This window comes from Thermobia domestica, chromosome 16 (assembly GCF_964235325.1).
Source record: "Thermobia domestica chromosome 16, izTheDome1.hap1.1, whole genome shotgun sequence".
Lineage (NCBI taxonomy): Eukaryota > Metazoa > Arthropoda > Insecta > Zygentoma > Lepismatidae > Thermobia > Thermobia domestica.
The window spans coordinates 35,383,629-35,405,889 of NC_137469.1; the positions used below are offsets into that span (position 1 = coordinate 35,383,629).

Below are 22,261 nucleotides of genomic sequence, written 5' to 3' on the forward strand. Positions count from 1 at the left end.
AGTATAAATTTTAACCTAGGCAGCATTACGTCGTGAGAAAAACGAAATGTTTATAATTCGCTATATAAAATAAACACTACAAGGTATAAGTGGATTGTAGGTCGTGTCTGGAATCATCACTCGCATGGGGACTTATCCACTCACCCTCCCCCGCCTCACCTTCTTCCGCAGAGAGCACGGATTCAGTAGGTGACGTTGCTGAGGTATCTTCACGCGTAATTTTTACACCTCCCCTAGTTTCACGAAGTTTAGTGAAGAATTCGACAGCATAGTCTACAATGTCGGGAGGCTGCTCCAATAAGTAACTTATGGTGAATTCCAGCAACATATCACGTAACTCATCGGGAACAGTATATCGTGACAGATTACCCTGACTCATATTTTATTATGCATTCACTACACTTGCGTTGAGTAATGTCTGAAAAATGTAAACATTTAAACACACAACACTCTGGTCCGTGATAATTCACGAGCCTTATCTTGCCGACAATGCTTTTCCAACTATGGTTTTCAGCAAGTAAATGATTTCAAATCACACACAACAGGCCAGGTTCGTCCTACTATCATTCCCACTGGTTTATACTTGATCTGCTGAATTGCATCACTTCACACTCTATTTCCAACCTCCAACTTCAAGCAAGCACCAATCTTCGCCATTAGGTCGCCCACTACCAGCAGCTATTTCATTCTGTTCAAATTCGTCTGCTGCTAAAGATGGCGTCTGAGCTCGTACTAGGCACAGGATTCAGCCGCTCGGAAAAGTAGTTCCTTGTTACATAGCATGTTACTTTTATTTTCTATTGATGTTCAGGTGGAAAGAGAGGAAGAAATGAAATACAATCTAATTTGACATTAGTTTTATACCATTATAAAACACAATTCGAGACTATATGGAATGGATAATATACTCGTCGTAACACAGGTTCAAGCAGGAAAGTTCAATGGTTCAATGAATTGACGGCACCTGTTGGGCATCGATACAGGTCGATGAAAGTGAGTTATCGCTGATTATGTGACAGTGTGATGTCAATTAAATTGAATGTAGAAGGAGCTTATCATTCTTTCTTTCCTCTAAGCTAAACTTTTAATTGATATCTCACACACACATCGAGGAAAAGCAAAAATACTTTCGTCAATGGAAAACCCCAAGAAAACAGATCGATTTAATTTAATTTAGTATTCCAGTTGGCGCCACAGACAATTTGTTTCTTAATATGTTCATTCAAAATCCAAATACTTTTTTGAAAGGGAAAAACTTTTATTTTGGTGCAGATCTTAATTGTGTTGCCATTTCCACTATTTTTTCTTTTTTTATTCTTCACTCCGATGAGTCATTGCAGTGGTTCCCAACCGGTGTCTCACGAGATTTTTTTTTTTTTAATTATGAAGCATTTAATTAAAATCAATTTTGAAACAGATTGTACCAGTCGACAAATGTGAATTACTCTATTAAAAGCTAATTCAATTCTTGATACGTACTGTATTGCTAAGAATAAGCCAGTAGCAATTTGAATAATTAAGCATAGGCCAAGAAGGGACCCAAAGTTTCATCAATATGAGATGTTAATTGGTGCAGGGAGATCAACTAGGGCATTGTTAGCAATTTTAAAAAGGGGATTATGTAAGCGAATTGGTGTTGACATATGTTTTGGAAGGCCGAAGAGGTCCTTGGTATAGTAAAGTAATTTTTACTACAGCAATTAATGTAATAAATATATGGCTAATATAATAGTATTTATTAAGATTGATGTTATGTAAAATTTTATACTAGGAATTTCTTGGTAATTAGTTGTACATACATGAGGGTCAGGAATTGAAATTATATTTGGTAAGAGGAGAGGGTGAATAATTCAGATGAGGAATAAGAGAGGATGTAATGGGTGTTGAGTAAAATGGGTCGTCAGTCCAAAAAGATTGGGAACAACTGAGCTATTGGCTTTTTAAAGTTTTATTTATATTTATACTTTGCTTTCGTTTTTGTTTGCTGATTTTTTTTTTTACCGGGGACTTCCTTTCTGTAATTGTATTTTATTTATTTATGTTCTTTTTGCATTTTCCTCATAATATTACATTATTTCGGTGTAAATATGTAATTAATTATTTTGTTTAATTCTTCATTGATTAGTGCTAATACATACACTGTATTTTTGATTGAGTAAGAACTCTGTCCTTGGATATTACGCAATATAGTTAATATTTTTTTTTCTGAACTTCGTAGTTAATTTACATTGAAAAATTATGTGGTTCATATAATCAGTTGTCTCATTGTACCAACATAGCGGAATATATTTTAAATAAATGAGTTGAGTTTGAGTTTAACGTCTCTTTCAGCAGCGAGGCTATGTGAGACGGGACCTCTGATTAACGTGTAATCTGAACCACGTGAACTCTCGCCGGGAATTGAACTCGGGTCTCCCACGCCATTTTTAAATAATTTTTTGTAAAGATCATTAGGGAACATTCGTTCAAAAAATCCCTCCTAAGGGAAATATCAAAAAGTACCAAAAAGTATACAGTATTGAAAGTCACAACTGTCCCAGAACCATATACATGTATATACATATTTGGTTTGAATCTAATGAGTTAAAAAAAAAAAAAAAAAACTCCCAAGAGGGAGAGAGAGAGTAAGTGTTCATATCACTAAAAATAACTGATTATGTTGTAGAGTTCAAACAACAAAACTTAAAAAACAAACAATATAGCGATGACTCTTAACAAAATCCACATCATTTGACTTCCGAACAACTAATTTTAGCACGCTCACAATTCATGGTTTTCTCTCCTATCCCTTTCGTAGAATAAGTCTTATGCCTATTACCAGATTAGCAGACATACCAAGGACTGTCTCCGGATTTACGTATCTTTCCCGGACAAAATCCTCATCTCGGACAACTGAAGTTAAATCCTCATCTTAGTGAATTATCTCCACCTGTTTTCCTCCCTTCTAGGTCAAGTATTAAAAAGTAAAAAAGAAAAAAAACGAAACATTTATTTAATTGTCTTAAATGATAATTCTAAATATAAAATGAAATTCATGTCTCCAACCTTAAGGGATCTCGAGGGATGGACATCATATTATAATTGTTACCCCTTTTTTCCCTATTACATATTGAATATACAAAAAATTTTCCTTGGTGGTACTTTATGTCACAAATCCTATGTACTGTCCAAATTTCAAATTTGTAGCTTGAGCAGTTTGGCCTAGGTTTTAATCAGTCAAGGGTTTAGAGCGGGAGAGAGAGAGACTACCTCCGCCACTGATCTCTTTCCCATGTACAGTAATTGTTTATGTTTCTCTTCTAGCTCTCACGGTCTTTATCAGTTGTTTACTCAACCAAACCGCAGATCATAATAAAAATCCAAGTTCATAACTCCATAAAGCAACTAAGTATTAAAGACAAGTTTTATCCAAGTGGAAAAAAATAACATAAACAAGCTTTATTAACATTGTTTTTCGCTGTTTCTCTACTTCCTGACCATTTACTGGAAACGTTGATATATTACGCAAAAAAGGATGTATACTTTCTTTTATATCTGAAAACTGTTTTTACTACGTACTTCTGGGAACCATTTTTCATTTTTTCTTTAATTCTTAAAAGGATTTTTTTTACGTACGCCAAAGGAAACATGAGTGAATTTTCACCCTTGACTCATAAATGTTACATTATTACTGTATACTTTGAAATAATTGCTTCAGTATTTATGAAATAATTAAGAATATATTTTTACTTAATAGAATCAAGAAAAATGGTGAAAAATTAAATACAGAAATCTAAAAGAGTTTTGTATAATAATTATATTTCTGAGGTATCAAATTTTACAGCTGTATAAAAGTTGAAAAAATAGTTTGTAGAAAAATGCTAATGCTTATCAACAGAAAACCTTGTTTACTGTTCATCTTGAAGCTGGTGAGGAAATATCTACAAGTCTTGATTAAGGGGCATTTTTTGCAAATAGTATCTCAATATTCTCCACAAATGACTCACTAGAAAAAGTCACGTGAATGGAAACATGGATGAAAATTCACCCAACAATTACGTATACAGCGTAAACAGAAAGCACAGGTTTGCACCATAATCATAAAGCTGCTACCAAGAGCAGAGATGTTCACCCTCGCGAGGGTGGCCCTCTCGAGGGCATCCTCGGCTTGAAATTCCCTCGCCCACAATGACGCGAGGGCGAGGACAAGTTTCGACAGCGAGGGCGATGGACAACTACCTTCGCGAGGGCGAGGGCCGAACGTCACTGCGAGGGCGAGGGGCAACTGTCACTGCGAGGGCGAGCGTGCGAGAGGGAGAGGACAAGTTTCGACAGCGATGGCGAGGGTGCGCGAGGGCGAGGAGAAATTTCCAACACGAGGGGATGTACAACTCCCTTCGCGATGGCGAGGGTGAACGAGAGCGAGGACAAACTGTCACTGCGAGGGCGAGAGTGTACGAAGTCGAGGGTCAACTTCCACTGCGATGGCGAGGGTGCGCGAGGGCGAGGAACAATTTTCTTCGGGAGAACGAGGGCACGCGAGGGAGTAGGACAAGCTTCCTTAACAACAACTATTTTGAATTTGGTGTTCGACCATTTTTAGAGGAATATAATATTTAAAATAAGATCTGCCATGTCTCGTAAATAAAAAGTTGATGTCATAGCAAGATTATAGATTGGTCATATTCTTCCTTTTATTTAATTACAGTAGACAATTTCTCTTGTGTACTTGTGGAGTTAATTTACATTAAAAATAATAATGCAAATGAATATAATATTTGCATGTTTCTCATGAATGTTTCCGGATAGAAATAGCGCTATTTTAGAAGCGAGTGTGCCTCATTATTGCCCTGCTTGTGCTAGAGACTTTTTAGATAAAAAGTGAGTCAGATGGAAAAAGACTTGACGGAATGACTTCTGTTCATAGATGGCCATTTTGCACTGGGATCGCGTTCACTCGGGCTTGGGCTTAGGCTCATATCTTTCAAATGGGCTCGCGCTCGCTTCAGTGCGAGCTCGCGCTTAATTAATAAATGAATAGTTTTTATTAAGTTTCTGGAACCAAGCAATATGTTCTAAGGTTGATTGAATAGCCTACTAGTTTATTTCTTTACGTTTTCAACTTCTGTTGTAAAAATAGATATTAAATTATATGATACGTCCATGAACAACCAGATGGTATAACCTCGGTGCGATTTCTTTTTTTTTTTTTTTTTTTTTATCTTCTCCTACCCAAAACCAAGTTTTATATGCTCAAAGACACATACATACATCAGTATATATATATATATATGCGTGCGTGTGTGTGTGTGTGTCTTGGGGCAATATAGTATGTACAATATATATGCAAGTTAGTTGAGAAACTGGGGTCCCGCAATAGTGTTCCCAATCAGGCCCTGCACCTTCAAAGTTCATTAGATTATCTGTTCCCCCCTTACTTTGAAGCAAGAAAGCTTTACATTTTCAACTATATGACTTCCCTCAGGTGCAGTCTCTACTTTTAAGTATGTGTTTGAAGACATATTGTCCTGCTAAAATACATTAAATATGATAATTTCTTAATTAGTTTTCTTTTTTGCAGTAGTAATAAAGTTCGGTCGGACACGTTCTTTATTATTATTATTATTATTATTATTATTATTATTATTATTATTATTATTATTATTATTATTATTATTATTATTATTATTATTATTATTATTAGACAATAGACAATATTACTTACTCACCAACCAATACGCATTTCTTGGAATTTTTTCGAATCTCATGAGCAACACTAGTTCACTCAAGTCTTAGGTCTAAAATACTATTTTAGTGCTAAATGATCCGTACGTAAAATCCATAAATTGATAAAAGTAATTGTACAATCCGAATGAAGAGCATTTATGAGCCTTTAAAGATACTCAAATCACAATATATTCCAATAATATATATTGTTTAAATGTTGTTAGATACACCCTTCTTACAACTCTTATGACGCAGAAGGATTCTGAGAACTTCTAGATAAGGAAATACATTTTCTACAGAACGAGACGAGGAGTGAGTCGTCGAGGATCGAGACAATAAAGAAGTTTCCGAGAATTGAGACGAGACGAGACTTATAAAATTTATGAAACGAGATGATAAACCTTATTTCTGGTCTCGTCTCGTCTCATGGGCAACAGCAGTTTGCACCGAAAGATGTAAAGGAAATTCTATTCAAATTTTATCTGAGCATATTTATGGTAATATTAAGCGTGGAGTAGTCAATGATTTGTTCCATTTTAGGTGATCCGTAGTAATACGATGGCATGTATAGTTTTATTTGTTTAGGACTTATGCTAAGGAAATAATTCATCAAGCAGGCTGGAAAATTGAGGATCTGATACTCGCGAAGGAGACCCTCGTGAGGGCTTCCTCACCCTCAAATAACCTCGCCCTCAATGATATGAGGGCGAGGGCGAGGGCGAGCGAGGGCGATGGATAACTCCCTTCGCGAGGGCGAGGAGAAGTTTTCAGTACGGGAGTGAGGGCGAGCGAGCGCGATGGACAACCATCCTCGCGAGGGCGAAGGTGAACGAGGGCGAGAGCCAACTTTCACTGAGAAGGCGAGAGTGATGGACAACTCCCTTCGCGATTATGAGGGTGCGCGAGGGCGAGGATAAGTTTTCAGCACGAAGGCGAGGGCGATGGACAATTCCCATTGCGAGGGCGAGGGTGATGGAACACTCCCTTCGCGAGGGCGAGGGCAAGTTTCCAGCACGAGGGTGAGGGTGAACGAGAACGAGGGCCAACTGACACTGCGAGGGTGAGGGTGAGTCAGGTCGGAGTAAAATGAACATCTATTACCAAGAGAGAAACATAACATGGAAAACAAAGGTCAACGCAGTGTTGCCAGTCTGCAGCAAAAGAAATAACTTTCACCTAGATGATTTTTCACACACGTTTTCTTTTAACCCTTAAAATGATAAGCCTTTATTTTATAACACAAAATGATGAGGTGGGTCCATTGAACTCAACTTGTTTTTTCTGACTATTTTGAATTTTAGGCATTTTTTTACTTAATAAACTTTCCACATGCATCAGAGATGCTTGTTTATTGTTCGAGGATAGTATTAAATAAACAAAGTGATCATATATTGACGGTGGCATCTATAATGCTTATAGTAAACTACAGAAATTGATTTATTTTCCGAGATGTGTCTAATGGACTCACTTTATCATTTTAAGGGTTAAGAGTTAAAAAATTTCAAGCAATTTTGTATTCTCTAAAATCGAAAATTTTACCTAATACCAAACTTCGTGCTAAGTTCTGACTGAAACAACGTAGTTTATTACAATACACAAAACTTGAAAGACCTTTTTATCTCATTTCATCACAGTCTACAAAAATGTTAATGCTTCCATAACAGTTTGCTTGGAATGGAATTTAGCGTTCATGTGAGCACCGGGGCTATATGAGAAGTGGATCTACAGTTTTAGGCTATGTCAGATCCGAACCACAAGGTTTTCCACCGGGGATAGAATCCCGGTTTCTTGAGCCGAAGGTGCGTACGCTAACCATGAAGAAACTCGTTCGTTGCAGGACATACAATATCTATATGAACTTTCTGGAAGCTCCATTGAACTTTATTCCAGTATACAGCGGGAAAGAATATTTGGCTCTATTTTCAAAATTCTAAAGGAAATACAGCAGAGTAGAAGTTAATATTTTGGCATTATGGGTGTTGATATATATATATATATATATATATATATATATATATATAGTGGCGGATCCAGGATATGATCAAGGGAGGGGCTAAACCATAGTTTGCCGTTTTATCCAGGGTAAAGCAGGATTGAAGCCCATTTTATCCAGCGTATACCTGAGCGTCAAGGGGGAGCGAGCGTATACCTGAGCCCTATATATATATATATATATATATATATATATATATATATATATATATATATATATATATAGGGGAAACCGGTGTATTGGTGAACACTGAGGTAATGCCGAACACCCAAGTTTACGCCCAAGGAAGCTTGTTAGAAAACAGAAAAGAAATAACTTTGCCGTATGCTAGCGGAGAGATCTGGAAAAGCGCAGCCTAAATTTGGTGATAGTCAGTTGAGTGGATTGCCAGGAAGACGATATTTTGTTGTTTTTGTCGATTCACATACAACGTTGATTCAACAATCTGGGCACAGTAAGTTGGCTCTTATCTTATCTATATTGTTACAGATAAGGCTATATATTCCCCTATATTTAAGCATTAGTTCTTTACAATCTTACTATCCTGTACGCAGTCAACAATTAGTTGTGAAATAAATTATATATATATATATATATATATATATATATATATATATATATATATATATATATATATATATATATATATAACTTGTTTTAATTCAAAAGTAAGTAATAAGTTAATGAAATTGGTTTGGGAAATAGATCATATTTTGGTAATAAGCGTTATTAGCTTCATTAATTAGAATAGTTTGGTATATTTATTATTTTAGGCCATTAGTAGCCTACTTCACTATTCTATAGTCAGTAGCCCTATTTTAGAAATATGATTCTTCATCATAGGCTGCATTTTTTTTCTGTGTGTGATTCACAGAGTGTTTTACAAACTTATTTAGCCTAGTAACGTCCATTAGGAGTTAACCAATTTTGTTCAGCCTATTAACCGCATTTGAACATTGGACTAATAAAGAATACTGTCTTTGGGAGCAAAACATTAAGCGTATATCTGTGATTTCTACAATTCCAAATAATGTTTTCATTTTAGTGAATATTTTACTTAATGCACCGCCATTTCTGAATTTGTTTCATAAGAGTACATTTTGTTTAGCCTATTACCTATTAGCTTTCATTTGTAATAGTTTCAAAGATTTTGAGATCAGCTCATGTTTCTCCTTAACTTGAGTTATGTTTGAAATTATAATTCTTATTAAAGATTTAAATATTAAATTACGGTATAGTTTTAATGTGTTTTAATGCATTTCGCTTCTTTCGTAAAGGAAAGTTAAAGGTAAACAGTATGTTCGGGATTACCTCGACCACTGGGGCAATCCCGAACATAGGTACATGTTTAAAACATTTCACTGATTTGTTGTAAAGTGTTACTTTACTGAACTGAAATGGTGGAATGAAGAAAGTGGAAGGAAACGGGAGAACCCCTAGAAAACGCACACACACGGTGTTTGTCCACCACAAAGTTCACTTGGTGCGAGTGGGGATCGAACCAAGGACCCCATACATCACTGAGCAACCGTGTAAAAGATACAAAACGATGATATATATCATACTATGCAAATATCATCAAGGGGATATTGTTTCACCATACTCTCCGATATCACCAGATTAACAGTATTGCCAACCCAACATAAAGTTGTATTTTTCTCAAATGGCACTACGTCAGGTTATTACATACCGTAAGACGGGGTTACTTTGCACATCAGGAGTTACTTTGCATAAAATATGAAAAGAGTTTCACAGTCCTCTGTCGGTAAAACTATGAACTGTAAAGAGGAAGTTTCAACTGCCACCGTAAGATAGAACATCTAACCGTATTTTTTCTATAATGTTGGGAGTTAGCATCAGTTCTAATTACCGGGATGGTTTGTTCTTGTAGAGGTATGGAAAGTAGTCACTGTATACACCGCCAAAATTTAAAAGATATCACCTACAAGAATTTCCGTCAAAGTTAAGTCAGTTTCGTAGAATACTATGTATACTATGCACTATGTATAATGAGACTTTGATGCAATATTTGGAATTCAAATGTGAAACGTTTTAGTCATAAAAAAAAAAAGTTAAACTGGGAGAAGGCGGTTCCAGTCTCTACTCGGGGTTACTTTGCACAGGTCCAAAATACCTCTTAGATAGGAAATTATTACTACAGGAACCTCCTGCATTCTAAATTTATGTAAATTTCCTATTTAGGTAGATGCCGAAATGAATTTTTTGTTGGAAAATAAATTATAAAGAGTGGCGGATCCACAAAAATAGCCTGAGAGGGGTTTCACTCACAAAGGCTTCGTTTGTTTTAGAAATAACTAGACTTTGGGGGGGGGGGGTTGAAGCTTATACGCATAGGAATGACTAACATTAGATTTTTTAAAAATGGAAATCATGCAATTTGAGTGGACTTCAGCCTGAAAGTCCCAAACCCCATAAATCTTCCACTGATTGCGGTTGGGATGCTATTCTTAGACATGAGGAATAACCAAGGCAAATCAGTTCCCAGGGATTTTTTTTTTTTTCTGTTTCTGAATTGGCATTTTTGTGGGACATGCTAAACTATTAGAATGTGGTTCCTGTGCCGGTACCGGAAAATACATTTTCTTTACAAATATTGGTAATTCATACTAAGTGTCGATACAGTACCCTAGTTCTAATATCAATATTTGTAAACTGTATGCAGTTTTGTGTATAAAGTAAATGTATAAATACTGAAGGGAAAACATTGCACAAAAACATTATGTTCGTATGTTGTGCAAAGTAACCCCAACTATGGGGATTACTTTGCACCAATGTTTATATTTCAATAACTATGGTCATGCTGAATGTTTACTAATGAACTTGCACGAATGTTTTCCACATATATCTAGCTATTATATGTTTAAAATACAGTGTTCTAAATCAATACGTTTGTAAGATACATGCGATTTTCTATAAAATTTCTTAAATCGTGTGCAAAGTAACTCCGTCTTACGGTATTTCAAATCTACAATGTAAAATGAGAACTTACAACCCCACATTTGTTATGCAGTATTAGGCAGTGTCGTTCAATATTAATGCTTCCAGCTTAAGATGCTCTCGTTAAGAAGTCTCAGTCATTGTTAATAAATAAGTAATTAAAAAGTTTCCACTTACGTGAGAGAGTTTCACATTGATGCATCGATTTCTCCAAGAGAAAGACTAAAAATGAGTGATTAATCGAGACTATTTTATAAACTGAAGGCAAAATAGTTTTCTTTCCAGGCATAGAAAAGTCATATATTTACTCTTGATATATGAATTCCTAAAGGGAAGACAATAATTTAAACGCTATATGAATTCACTTAGAGAAGAAAATGTTTAATGTACAAAGGAATATTCCACAAAGTCGGAATGAACTCATTTTCAAATTTTCATTAGCAATCAAGTTCATGGTTTCCGGGTAAAAGCTTTTTATGTTTGAACGTAAATTGTTATCATGAAACTGTTGTACTTCCTGCTAGATAATGATAACAGTGCGGAAGTGTCATAATGTCAATATCTTCGTTTATGGGTAAAAAACAGATAGAAATGAGTAGACAGTAAGTAAACATAAATCCACATACGTGTAAAAATGCTACGGCATTTTCTAAAAAAAAAAAAAAAAAAAAAAAAATCTTGTTTGAGAAATTAAAATGAAATGAAATCCTTAAGTTTTACGTCCCACGATTATGCCGACTAGGCTAAAGGAGACGGCAATGATGAGAAATGAATGAAGAAACTGGGAGGAAATGGGAGAATCCCGAGAAAACCCACGTACACGGTGTTTGTCCACCACAAAGCTCACTTGGCGTGAGCTGGAATCGAACCAAGAATCACATGCACTAGTAGCGAACGCTCTACAACTGAGCCACCGCGGCCGTAAATCTTGTTTTAGATTTCTTCAGTTTTGTATCGAATACTTAAGAGCGAGTAAAAGTGAACACGGAAAATACGGATCAAATGTTTCAATTTAACATGTGTCATAAATACTTCGCTTTATGTATAAGGTCTGGCTAAAAAAGTAACGGGACTGGTACGGTTGATTGTCACAAACTTACAAATTAATGATGATTCACTTCTACAACCTCCCCTACGTTTTCTACATACGTTTGCATACGAAGTTTCTATTGTTGGAAATAGGTGTGGAAATCTTCAGGTATCACCGTCTTGAATACTGCTGGCGTGTTTTGCTTCACCTCTTTCGTAGTCTGAAAGTGAGTTCCCTTAAGCGCGAATTTCACATTCAGAGAGAAAAAAAAAATCGTACTGTGTCAAGTCCAGCGAATAAAGTGGGTATTTCAACGCTGGAGCCTTCTTAGCTGCCAGAAACTGCTTAATGGTCAAAGCAACATGCGAAGGACAATCCATTCTTTGTTCTTCCACATAGGGGCCTTTTCTTTCGTTCTCGCAGATTCACCAAAACCTGCCGATAATACTGCTTATTAACTGTCTGACCTAATGGTACCCGTTCAATCAGGAGAAGGCTTTTGTTATCAAAGAACACCATGAGCATAGCCTTCACTTTAGATTTGTATTTGCGTGCCTTTTTCATTCGCGGTGATGAGGGAGTTTTCCAGTGTATGAATTGCCTTTTCGTTTCAGGATCATACTGGAAGATCCACGTCTCGTCTCTAGTGACGATTTTCGTTAATAAGTCCGGTTTTGCTTCCAGCCGTTCTATTGTGTCACTGTATACATGTTTCTGGAAGTCCTTCTGCTCCTGCGTGAGGTTTTTTAGTATCATTTTAGCGCAAATTTTGCGCTTGTTCGAATGGTCATGCAAAATTGCACGGACAGACTCCTTATCGATACACTATCAGTGTCTACTATCACTGAATACTGATCCTGCGATCTTTGCGACAATGTTAGTCATTTTTGCCACATTTTCCTCTGTTGTTACTGTGACAGGACTACCCGGTCTTTCATCACCATCAACGTTCTTGCGGTCCTGAAGCGTTTGTGCATCTCAAACATTCGCATACATGAAATCGTATTATCACAATCCCGCAACAGTTTCACACGTTCACTCGGTGATTTCTTTAATTTCACAAGAAATTCCAAGTAAATCCACTGCTCGATTTTCACATTTGCCATTCTTCCGGGAACACGATAGCACACTTCTGTCTTCAATCAATACACTCTTTTCTTTTTTTTTCCCTTGTAGGAGAAATATCTAAAAAAAAAAAAAAAAAATCAATGAAACACTGTCTAATTATTTTAAGTGGGAGTGTATATACCAAATTCATGTCTCTGCCTTTCAGAGATTTGCAAATATGAAATTTTACAATAACATCTGTCACCTCCATTCCGCCCCTTCCTGGTTGAATTTCCAAAAAAAAAAAAAAAAAAAAAAAAAATCTTCCTTAGTGGTAACTTACGTTACAAATCATGTGTACTATCAAATATAAAGTTCCTAGTTTAAGTGGTTTAGCGTAGACAGTCAGTCAATCACTCACTCAGTCAGAACTTCTTACTTTATGCAGAGAAATTAATAAAATGAAATATTTAAATTATTTTTTTAAAATAATTGAAAGATATAACTTTTATAATCTTTACTATATTAAATTGTATAATTTATACCTATTTGAAATTCTGAACTATAGTGTATGCTATGAATTTCACTTTAATTTTAAGAGTATTTTGTCTCTGTTTTTGTATCATCTTCAGTCTAAGAGCCATAATGGCAGAACTTGAGGACCACAGTTTGAGTAGGGTCTAACACTGCTACAAAGAATACATTGATCAGAAACTGAAGTCAGACTCATTTCAATCCTCGGACCACCATGTCGATGAAAATCAATGTCTTAGCATAAAAGGACGTGCTTGAAATCATTACTAGGTACGCGTAGCAAAGGTAAGATGTAATACATGTTTAAAAATGGATATGTTGTAATGGAAAGTCTAGCGCCGGTGCCAATCATGTGTGTGGTCCTTGGTTCTCTTCTCCTGGGATCACAGAAATATTTTAGTGTTGATCCATTATCGTGAAGCACTCATTCCTTAAGAGGTAAAAATTCCAATCTAGGAAGCCAAGAGTGTTGATCATCCATCAACCCGTTGAGCGTGCTATCTGATTGGTTAAAGCTCGTCGTGGATTGTAAGGTGAAGTAGTTTAGTTACACTGTATTAAGTTAGAAGTTCATATTCTTCCCTGAAGATAAATTATTTTTGTACCTTTATACTAATGTTTTTGTCGAGAATGAAAATGGAATGAAACATTAGGGAAAAGACGGAGGATAAAAGTAAGCAAATTTTAAGTGTCTACTACAGTATGGGCGGCAGAATTGTACACGTAAGATGATGTAAGTTGACCTTCGATAGCTCCTCAACAGTGTGCTGTAATTCATGAACGATTATGTTTTATATGCAGTAGTTTATCAAGAACCTTGCTGTAGTAAGTTACATATGTCTGATGCAACCATGTCAATGAAATTCATACCTCTTGAAAAAAGATACTTATACCTTTCGATGATAAATTCATTACTAAAAGGGCCGGATGAAATCATTTTTAGACCCCCGAGTTGGAAAATTGAGGCGCCGATCATGTTTCCTGATGTTCAATAATAATAATAATAATAATAATAATAATAATAATAATAATAATAATAATAATAATAATAATAATAATAATAATAATAATAATAATAATAATAATAATAATAATAATAATAATAATAATAATAATAATAATAATAATAATTGAATAGCTACTCACGATCTTAATGTCCCAAATAATTTAGTGGATGTGAAGGTAATATTCAAAACAAAAATAACAAAGAAGTCACCTTTTCCCAACCACACGTTTTCTCATAGCAAAACTAACATTATAAAATTAGTTTTCTACGTTTTGTTATGGTAAAATCATGTATTAGGTGACTAGCTGTAACCCAAACAGAAGCGTTCCGGTCCACAACTTGACTTGAATGACCCGATTGACCCGGTCTAGAAAATGTAATTAACTGGGAATTTCGGCCTCGTATTTTTCGTGTTCTGAGAATAACATCTCTAGTCCTGGTTACCTCTAAAAAATAATGTTTAAACACAAGGAAACAAGTAAAATCTCTTCTTTGTCCTCCGGGTTACCGAATCTCAATCGAATCACTGGGTCAGTACGGGTTCGAATCCTCGACCTCCACCCAGTGGCGGTTAATAACCTAACCCACATTACCCGGCTGACGCGATGACCCGTTTCAGTTCTGGCGTGTTCATTCTATCTATGTGAATTATAGCTTTATATTCACAATAAATGAAATCGAGAGTGTATGTTCGGAACATATAAATCTTTAGTAGTGATGAGCGCAAGAGTCTTGGTCTTGCAGTTTTTGCAAGAGTCTTGCATGCAAGACCAAGACCAAGACCAAGACCAAGACCAAGACCAAGACTCTTGCGCAAGAGTCTTGCACAAGTACTGGTACTACTTGAATTTTGTATACAATGTAAAAAAGGAGAAAATTCATTACATCTTTTACTTGAATTTTTTGACTTCAGTAAAAATGAAACTCGAGTGAATGTGTTCCCAGTAGTGTTATGCAATCCGTGAGAGTCGATCTGCCCCTGTAGCATATAGCTACAGTATATCGTTTCCTGAATTGGTTGTTCGCGTTTTCTGTAGATATTGCTCGTTTTCAAGCCACACATGTGTCATCTTGCGCCATGTAAGCTATTTTGGTGGACAAACATCGTGTGCGTGGGTTTTCTTAGGTTTTTTCCGTTTCCTCCTACTTTCTTCATTCCACCATTTCAGTCGTTTCTCATCATCACCGTCTCCCTTAGCGTTGGTGCATTACTGTGGGACGTTAAACTAGATACTTCATTTCATTTCAAAGCATATTAGTGGTGTTCTTCTTCCAAAACTGAAGAAAACTGTAGTAATGAACATCGGTAATTCCGTACACCATAGGTGTCGACTACATGGGTATGGCCTTGGTTATGAGACTCAAGCATCCGTTGTAAATTTTTAAAGTGTGCTTATAAAATTAATATCGAAATAACATTTTCATGACATTGACAAAAACTTAGTGCATGTGACCGCAAGTTTGATTTCATGGGCGGATGCTTATACGTTGAATAATTGTTTATTCACATAACTTTTAGCCACCTTAGGTATGCGGCACATCGGGGATTGAGCGATATAACATTACACTACAACAGTAAATCTCTATTATAAAATTGATAGTGACTATGTTTGTGACTCCTAATCTCTTGAACCACCAGCTCGAGATCGATCAAATTTTCAAAATAGATCAGGTTTGGGCCTGGAATATTATTTTTCAGTTCACTTTGAAGGAGCAATGTATGGGAGGAGGAGGAGGGGGAGGTATACAAAAATCAAAATAAATAAAAATAAAAGTGACTAAGTTTGTGACTTAATAATTCTTGAACCACCAGACCGACCTTAATCAAATTTTTAACGTGTATGAGGTGCGGAACTGGAAAGTTTTTTATAGTTTCATTTTGATGGTAGAACCTAGGGATGGAGGAGAGGAGGGGAGGTATATATAAAAATAAATAAAACTTAACAACTCTTGAAGCACCCGACCGATCTCGTTCAAATTTTCAGCATAGATGAAGCTCAGGTCTTTCACAATTTTTATCATTTTACTTTGATGGTGCAACATAGGGGATGGGGAGGAGGGAGATATACATGTAAAAAATAAAAGTATAAGTGACTGTTTTGTGATTTCATCACTCTTGAACCAGCCAATCGATCTTAATGAAATTTTCAACATAGATGAGGTTCGGACTTGGGGTGTTTTGTATCATATAACTTTGATAGTAGAACTAAGGGAAGGAGGAGGGGAGAGGAAGTGTACAAAAATAAATAAAACTTAATAATTCTTGAACCACCCAACCGAACTCGATCACATTTTCAACATAGATGAAGTTCGGACCTGAGATGGTTTCTGTCATATCACTTTGACGATGGAGCTTAGGGGCCGGGGAGAGAATATTTAAAAATGATCGAAAATGACCGATATTAGAGTGGAGTCTATAGTTTTGGGGGTCGCTGAGATAAACAATGACACTTCCAATGATGTTTAAATCCAAATTTAGCCCCGTGGCTTTTCAGTGGGAGAAGAGATATCTAAAATTGATCGAAAATTAATATTAGTGTCGAATTCATAGTTTTTGGGGTCACGAAAGTGAACAGTGATACTTCCGATCCCGTTTAAATGTAAATTCAGCACCGCAACTTGGGAAGGGGGAAGAAGGATATATATAAAAATTATTGAGAATGACCATTATTATCAATGTCAAATTCATGGTTTTCGAGGTCATTGAGATGAACAGTGACACGTCCGATGCCGTGCCTTGCAACATGGGAGAGGAGGAGATATATAAATTTATTCAAAACGACCGATATTAGTGCTGAATCCATAGTTTTCGGTGTCTCTAAGATGAACAGTGACGTTTCTGATGCCGTTTAAACCCAAATTCAACCCCGCAACTTGGGGAGAAGAAGGGGAGAGAAATATAAAAATAATCGGAAATGACCGATATCAGAAAGCGCTTAGTAATAATGAAAAGTGACTGATTAACGAAACATATTATTATTATTATTATTATTATTATTATTATTATTATTATTATTATTATTATTATTATTATTATTATTATTATTAAATTTAACCCAACGAAGTGGGTAATTGATGCTAGCAAGCCATATTCACAAGTGAGACTGATTTTATACAATTATTTTAAATAACTTGTAGTTTGATGTCGTTATTTTGTATTTCTAATATAGGTCAAAAGTATTTATACAAATTGAGTTTATAGAAAAGACATAGACAGACAGATTTGTCGTTTTTAGTTTTCACTCAAATTATTCTAAAATATTAAGTTTTAATTATAATTATTATTTTATTTTTTCTCTTTTTTGTCGATATGCTAAACATATCATCATAATCATCATCAAAGCTATTCTGCCATTATTGGCTGGTTGCTTGCTACAACTGAGAAACCTCGATGTACGGTGGTCCTCAGCTAGTCTCTTCGTCTTAATGTAGCAATTTTCTTAATATTTTCCTTCAACTACAATTTCCTTTGCTCCCTTTTCTCTCTTCCCTTTCACCATACCCTCTAGCACGTCCTCCACAGCCAATATCCCAACCAGTTCCTCTTTCTCCTCTTGTCAATATCTAAAATTCTTCTTTTTTTCTCCTACTGCTAATATTTCTAACACCTTCTCATTCGTTTTCCGTTCAACACAGCGAATTCTCTCCATTTTTCTCCATGCCCAGGTTTCGAAAGTCTGTAATTTTTTCCATCGCTTTTGCGTAATGTCCATGTTTCTGCCTCATTGGAATCAGTAAACCCAAATCTCAATATTTAATTATGAGTTTGTTTAACACAAAGATTAGCTAATGTGGTTGAAAAGAAAAATCTGACGCCTTTAGAGTGTAAAAATAATTTTGCATTTCATGGTATTTCAATTATCTGTACCGTTTTGATTTTCTTTCATTCCTCTCAGGGGTAGACTCCCCAGTTTCGGAACCTGTGGAGTGTTGGATCTGTTAAAAAATATAAAAAGAATACGAAACGTCGTGATTTAGCTTATAAGTAGCGAAGCGTGGGCACCCAATAAAAAAAACAAAGGTAATCACTTAATGTTATGTTGTACACTATTATCATATTTACACGAAGGTAAACTATGTTACATTTAGAAACATATATTGTATTTCCGTTACTATTGGAGCATTGTAGAATTTATTATCCCTTATATCCAGAGTAAAATTTACCTATGAAAAGCATAAGATTTTTTAAAAGCAAGACTTGCAAGACTCTTGCAAGCAAGACCAAAACTGGGTGTGCAAAACCACGACCAAGACCAAGACTGGGTGTGCAAGACCAAGACCAAGACCAAGACCGAAGGTTCCAGTGCAAGATCAAGACCAAGACTGGGTGTGCAAGACCAAGACCACCCCGGTCTTGGTCTTGGTCTTGCATTTGCTCATCACTAATTCTTTAGAGATGACTTGAAAATGGCCCGTTTTTTTGGTTATTTCAAGAGAACCTTTTATTTATATTAGTTTGACACAAAATTCGTTTCCATTCTATGATTTATCTCAACCGTATAATTCAATGTGTTTTATTCGCAGTTGAAATGTGAAACATACAAGGTTTGCTACTCAATAAGGAACATCAAATTTTGCTTTTGAACATTCGTAACTTTCCATTATGGTATAGTTTAGACTTCTAATATTGATTCTTTAGCAGAAAACATAACTCTCATTTTTAATTTTTTTTTTTTTGTTCAGTTTTCATTAGTAGTCTGGAATGGAAGGTATGACCTACACTACCTACTGGTTTTATTATAATGTATTTCGGATCAGTGCGTTCAATCAGCACGACCGAATTTGCAACCGAACCACGCGCAAAGCATGTGCGTTACACTTTTGACACTATCTTGGACGTGTCTCAGAACTACAGTTTCACTGGAAATTGCGTATTTAATTTGATCATCAAATTTGGTCTTCACTTTGAAAGTGACTTAATGAATTTTTTCAAGCTTCTCTATATATTCAAATACCCCCTGAAAAAATATAAAATCCAAACGTAATTTCTATATTGCTGTTGGACTTCTAAGAACGGATCTTTATAGTGTGCTTCCTTTCCTCCTTCTTCTTCTTCTTCTTCTTCTTCTTCTTCTCTCTGTCTCACATCTATACCTCTGTCTAGCAGACATCCATCGGTTTCAATTGTTCATTGTGTGTATTTCAATATCTCCGTCCATCAACTTACGAATCTTGTTTCGTCTCGCTTTTATTATTTCATTTTATCGATACTAATACATGTATATTTTGAAAACTGGAATTGTACTAATGTTGTTTGCTGATTTTTAGTATGGTAGAGACGAAGGAAGGAGAGAAAGAGAGAGAGAATATCTTTACCAGACACGAAAATGGGATAAGAAGATGTCATTTGGGTGCCCTATTTGCACGGCGTTGCTGTCGCAATTTTTTTGATGCGAAGTGTACAACCTATGCTTTGTCTCTTAAAATGGAAATTACTAGTTATCAAGAATTTTATATAATACGTAACTTGAACAATATCCCAGGTATGTTTCAAGCAGGGGCGAATCCAGGACCGACTTCTGGGGGGGCGGTGGGTTGTCATACTGCTACTTTTAAGGGTTCCAAACTTTGGGATGGGTTATATATATATATATATATATATATATATATATATATATATATATATATATATGTAAGAAAGTTTCCTCTTCGGGGGAAGGGCGATTGCCCTGATCGTCTCCCTGGATCCGCCCCTGGTTTCAAGGAAAAAATATTTATGTGTAAAGCTACATCATAGATGCATATGAGTGCGATAACGTTTGATGAGCTTTCTGGTGAGTTAGGTTTTTGTTTTAAGTTTTAAGAAAAAATCACTGATTTTGTGTAATTTAAAGAATGTTGATAAGATATATTCTTGCATCGAAATATATTTGATTATGCCAATTATCTGTTTGAGCCTCAATGATAGAAATGCTGCCTACGCAATGAGAAATGATTTCAGGCAATGCAGAGACAAGACAGAATGCTTCCAATAAAATATACAACTTTTCGAAAGGATTCCCTCAAATTTTGTCTTCGGGCAACACTTGTTATAGAGAGCTCCCTTCTGGTAGGCGCTGTTCAATTCCAATGCGTGGGAGTTATATTTTATGCTAAACAAACATCATGTGTTTCTTTTGGGATTCGATTTTCTCATTCCATTTTCATTAATACGTTTCATTCATCACTGTTTCTCATAGCCTTCGAGCATAATAGAGAGAAGTTGAATGCCAATATATACTGTTACTAAACGAATTTAATGCCGAGAAATGCACTCAATGAACTCAATGAACTCATACTGAAGGGTTTCGCAAAACGAATTGGCATATTTGTATAGTCATTTATCAAGAACTTGTACACTCAGATTTATTTTCTGAAATTTCTGTCCTCACCCTACACTATATGTTGAAGTAGATATCCTTGCACGAGAGCTTCAAAAGAATGAAGAACACTCTTTTGATTACTACAATCTCTCCAAAGAATTGAGGCAAGATGTTTCCCAAAGCGAATGCCTGAGCTTTTTTTAGACACGAGTGTACATTGGTATTCCTGAAGTGTAAATAGAGTAAATGAAGCAAACGACATTAGGAACGTTCTGGTCCTATCACTGGTGGCAAAGTTCTGGAGGACTGATGTTTTTACAGTTTTTGAAAAAGAGAATTTCGAGTTTTGACTTGAAATAGAAAATAGGAAAAATAGGACCTCTATACTAAAATTTCTATGTTATTGTTAGATTACAAATTTTGTATTTAGATTGAACAGTTATGATATATGAGCGCGGACCGCTACTATGTACCTTACAGATAGGGTGCCTACTTTTAAAAATGGAAATACCGGACACAATCCTCTCTCTCTCTCTTGACATCATCGTTCGTCAAAAATGAACAATCTGAAAGCGGTTACTTCACATAAAGTTGCGCGATTCTGAGTTTGAATTTAATAATTTTAGTTACTTTTGAAGCATTTATTAAACATGCTTATTTCAGTTTTGGTTGAGTCGGTACATGTATTATTTTTTAAGTCTAACATCAATAATACATCGTATTTAAAACAGAAAAAGCAAATATAATTGGCAATATAATTATGGCATGCACAAACTATACTTGGAAAATAAATCTTACCAGCTTCGCTGGGGCTGGAAATCTCATAATGCCTACATACTTTTACTAGATACGAATGCATCATTTAATTGGAAAATGTATCTAAGAACGAAGCAGTGCTAGCTGCACTCTTGAAAATGTACTTTTGTTGACCTTTAGCAGTTTTGATAAGTTCAGTAAATTTTCCTGCCTTTAACTCTTCAGCAAATTCCACGCACGACAGGTCGATATCAAAGCGAATTATAAGCTCTGCCTTAACCATGTTCATCGACGAACGATTCCTTTCGTCACTCCAAAAATACTCTAGAACAGAGAATAGGAATAGTAAGAAGAAACATTGCCGAACATTTTACGTCCAGTTTTGAGGTCGTACCGGACACTGGACAAGAAGGTCTAACACCGTACTGTCCAGTAAAATACCGGACGCTTAACAACCATACTTACAGAAGTTAGGGCCCACACGAAAATTTGTTGTTAATTACAATTAATGAATCTAAATGGAAATACACTCATGTGCAAACTTAAGAATAATGCTATTAGCATGATTTATTGCACTCAGAGAATTGTGAATCAGTCATATATTATTGGAATGTGGAATTGCAATGGATACAGTCCGAAAACACTGGAAGAGAATGCACAGGATGGGCAATAGAGACGAAAATGTATGTACATGGGAAAATTCGGAAATAGACCAATGTGGTTTTCGAGGGTTAAGCGTAAGATACAGGACATCAATAGTGTGTGTGATCGACCCGCACTGCAACACATGCACCGCAACGTGATTGCATGCTGAGAATGAGATTATCAAGAAGTTTCTGGGGTATGTTTTGCCATTCCTGTACAAGTGCCTCCCGAAGCTCAGGAATGGATCTTGGAGCCATTTGACGACGTGCAATTCGCCTGCTAAG

The 22,261-nt window shown here is 35.8% G+C and overlaps 1 protein-coding gene across 3 annotated transcripts in view; it reads right to left on the reverse strand.

Annotated features, from left to right (window-relative positions):
- Pka-R2 (cAMP-dependent protein kinase type II regulatory subunit) overlaps positions 1-22,261 on the reverse strand; it is a 145,837-nt gene that overhangs the window by 42,560 nt on the left and 81,016 nt on the right. Inside the window, exon 1 of one of the 3 annotated variants that reach the window (XM_081742297.1) lies at positions 145-930. The exons of 1 other annotated variant lie outside the window; for it this stretch is intronic. In XM_081742297.1, coding sequence (XP_081598423.1) covers positions 145-379 — 235 coding nt within the window. In that variant the 5' untranslated portion in view covers positions 380-930. Of the gene's footprint in view, positions 1-144; positions 931-22,261 lie in introns of those variants that run through there. One more of the 3 variants, XM_081742298.1, reaches the window with a different exon arrangement.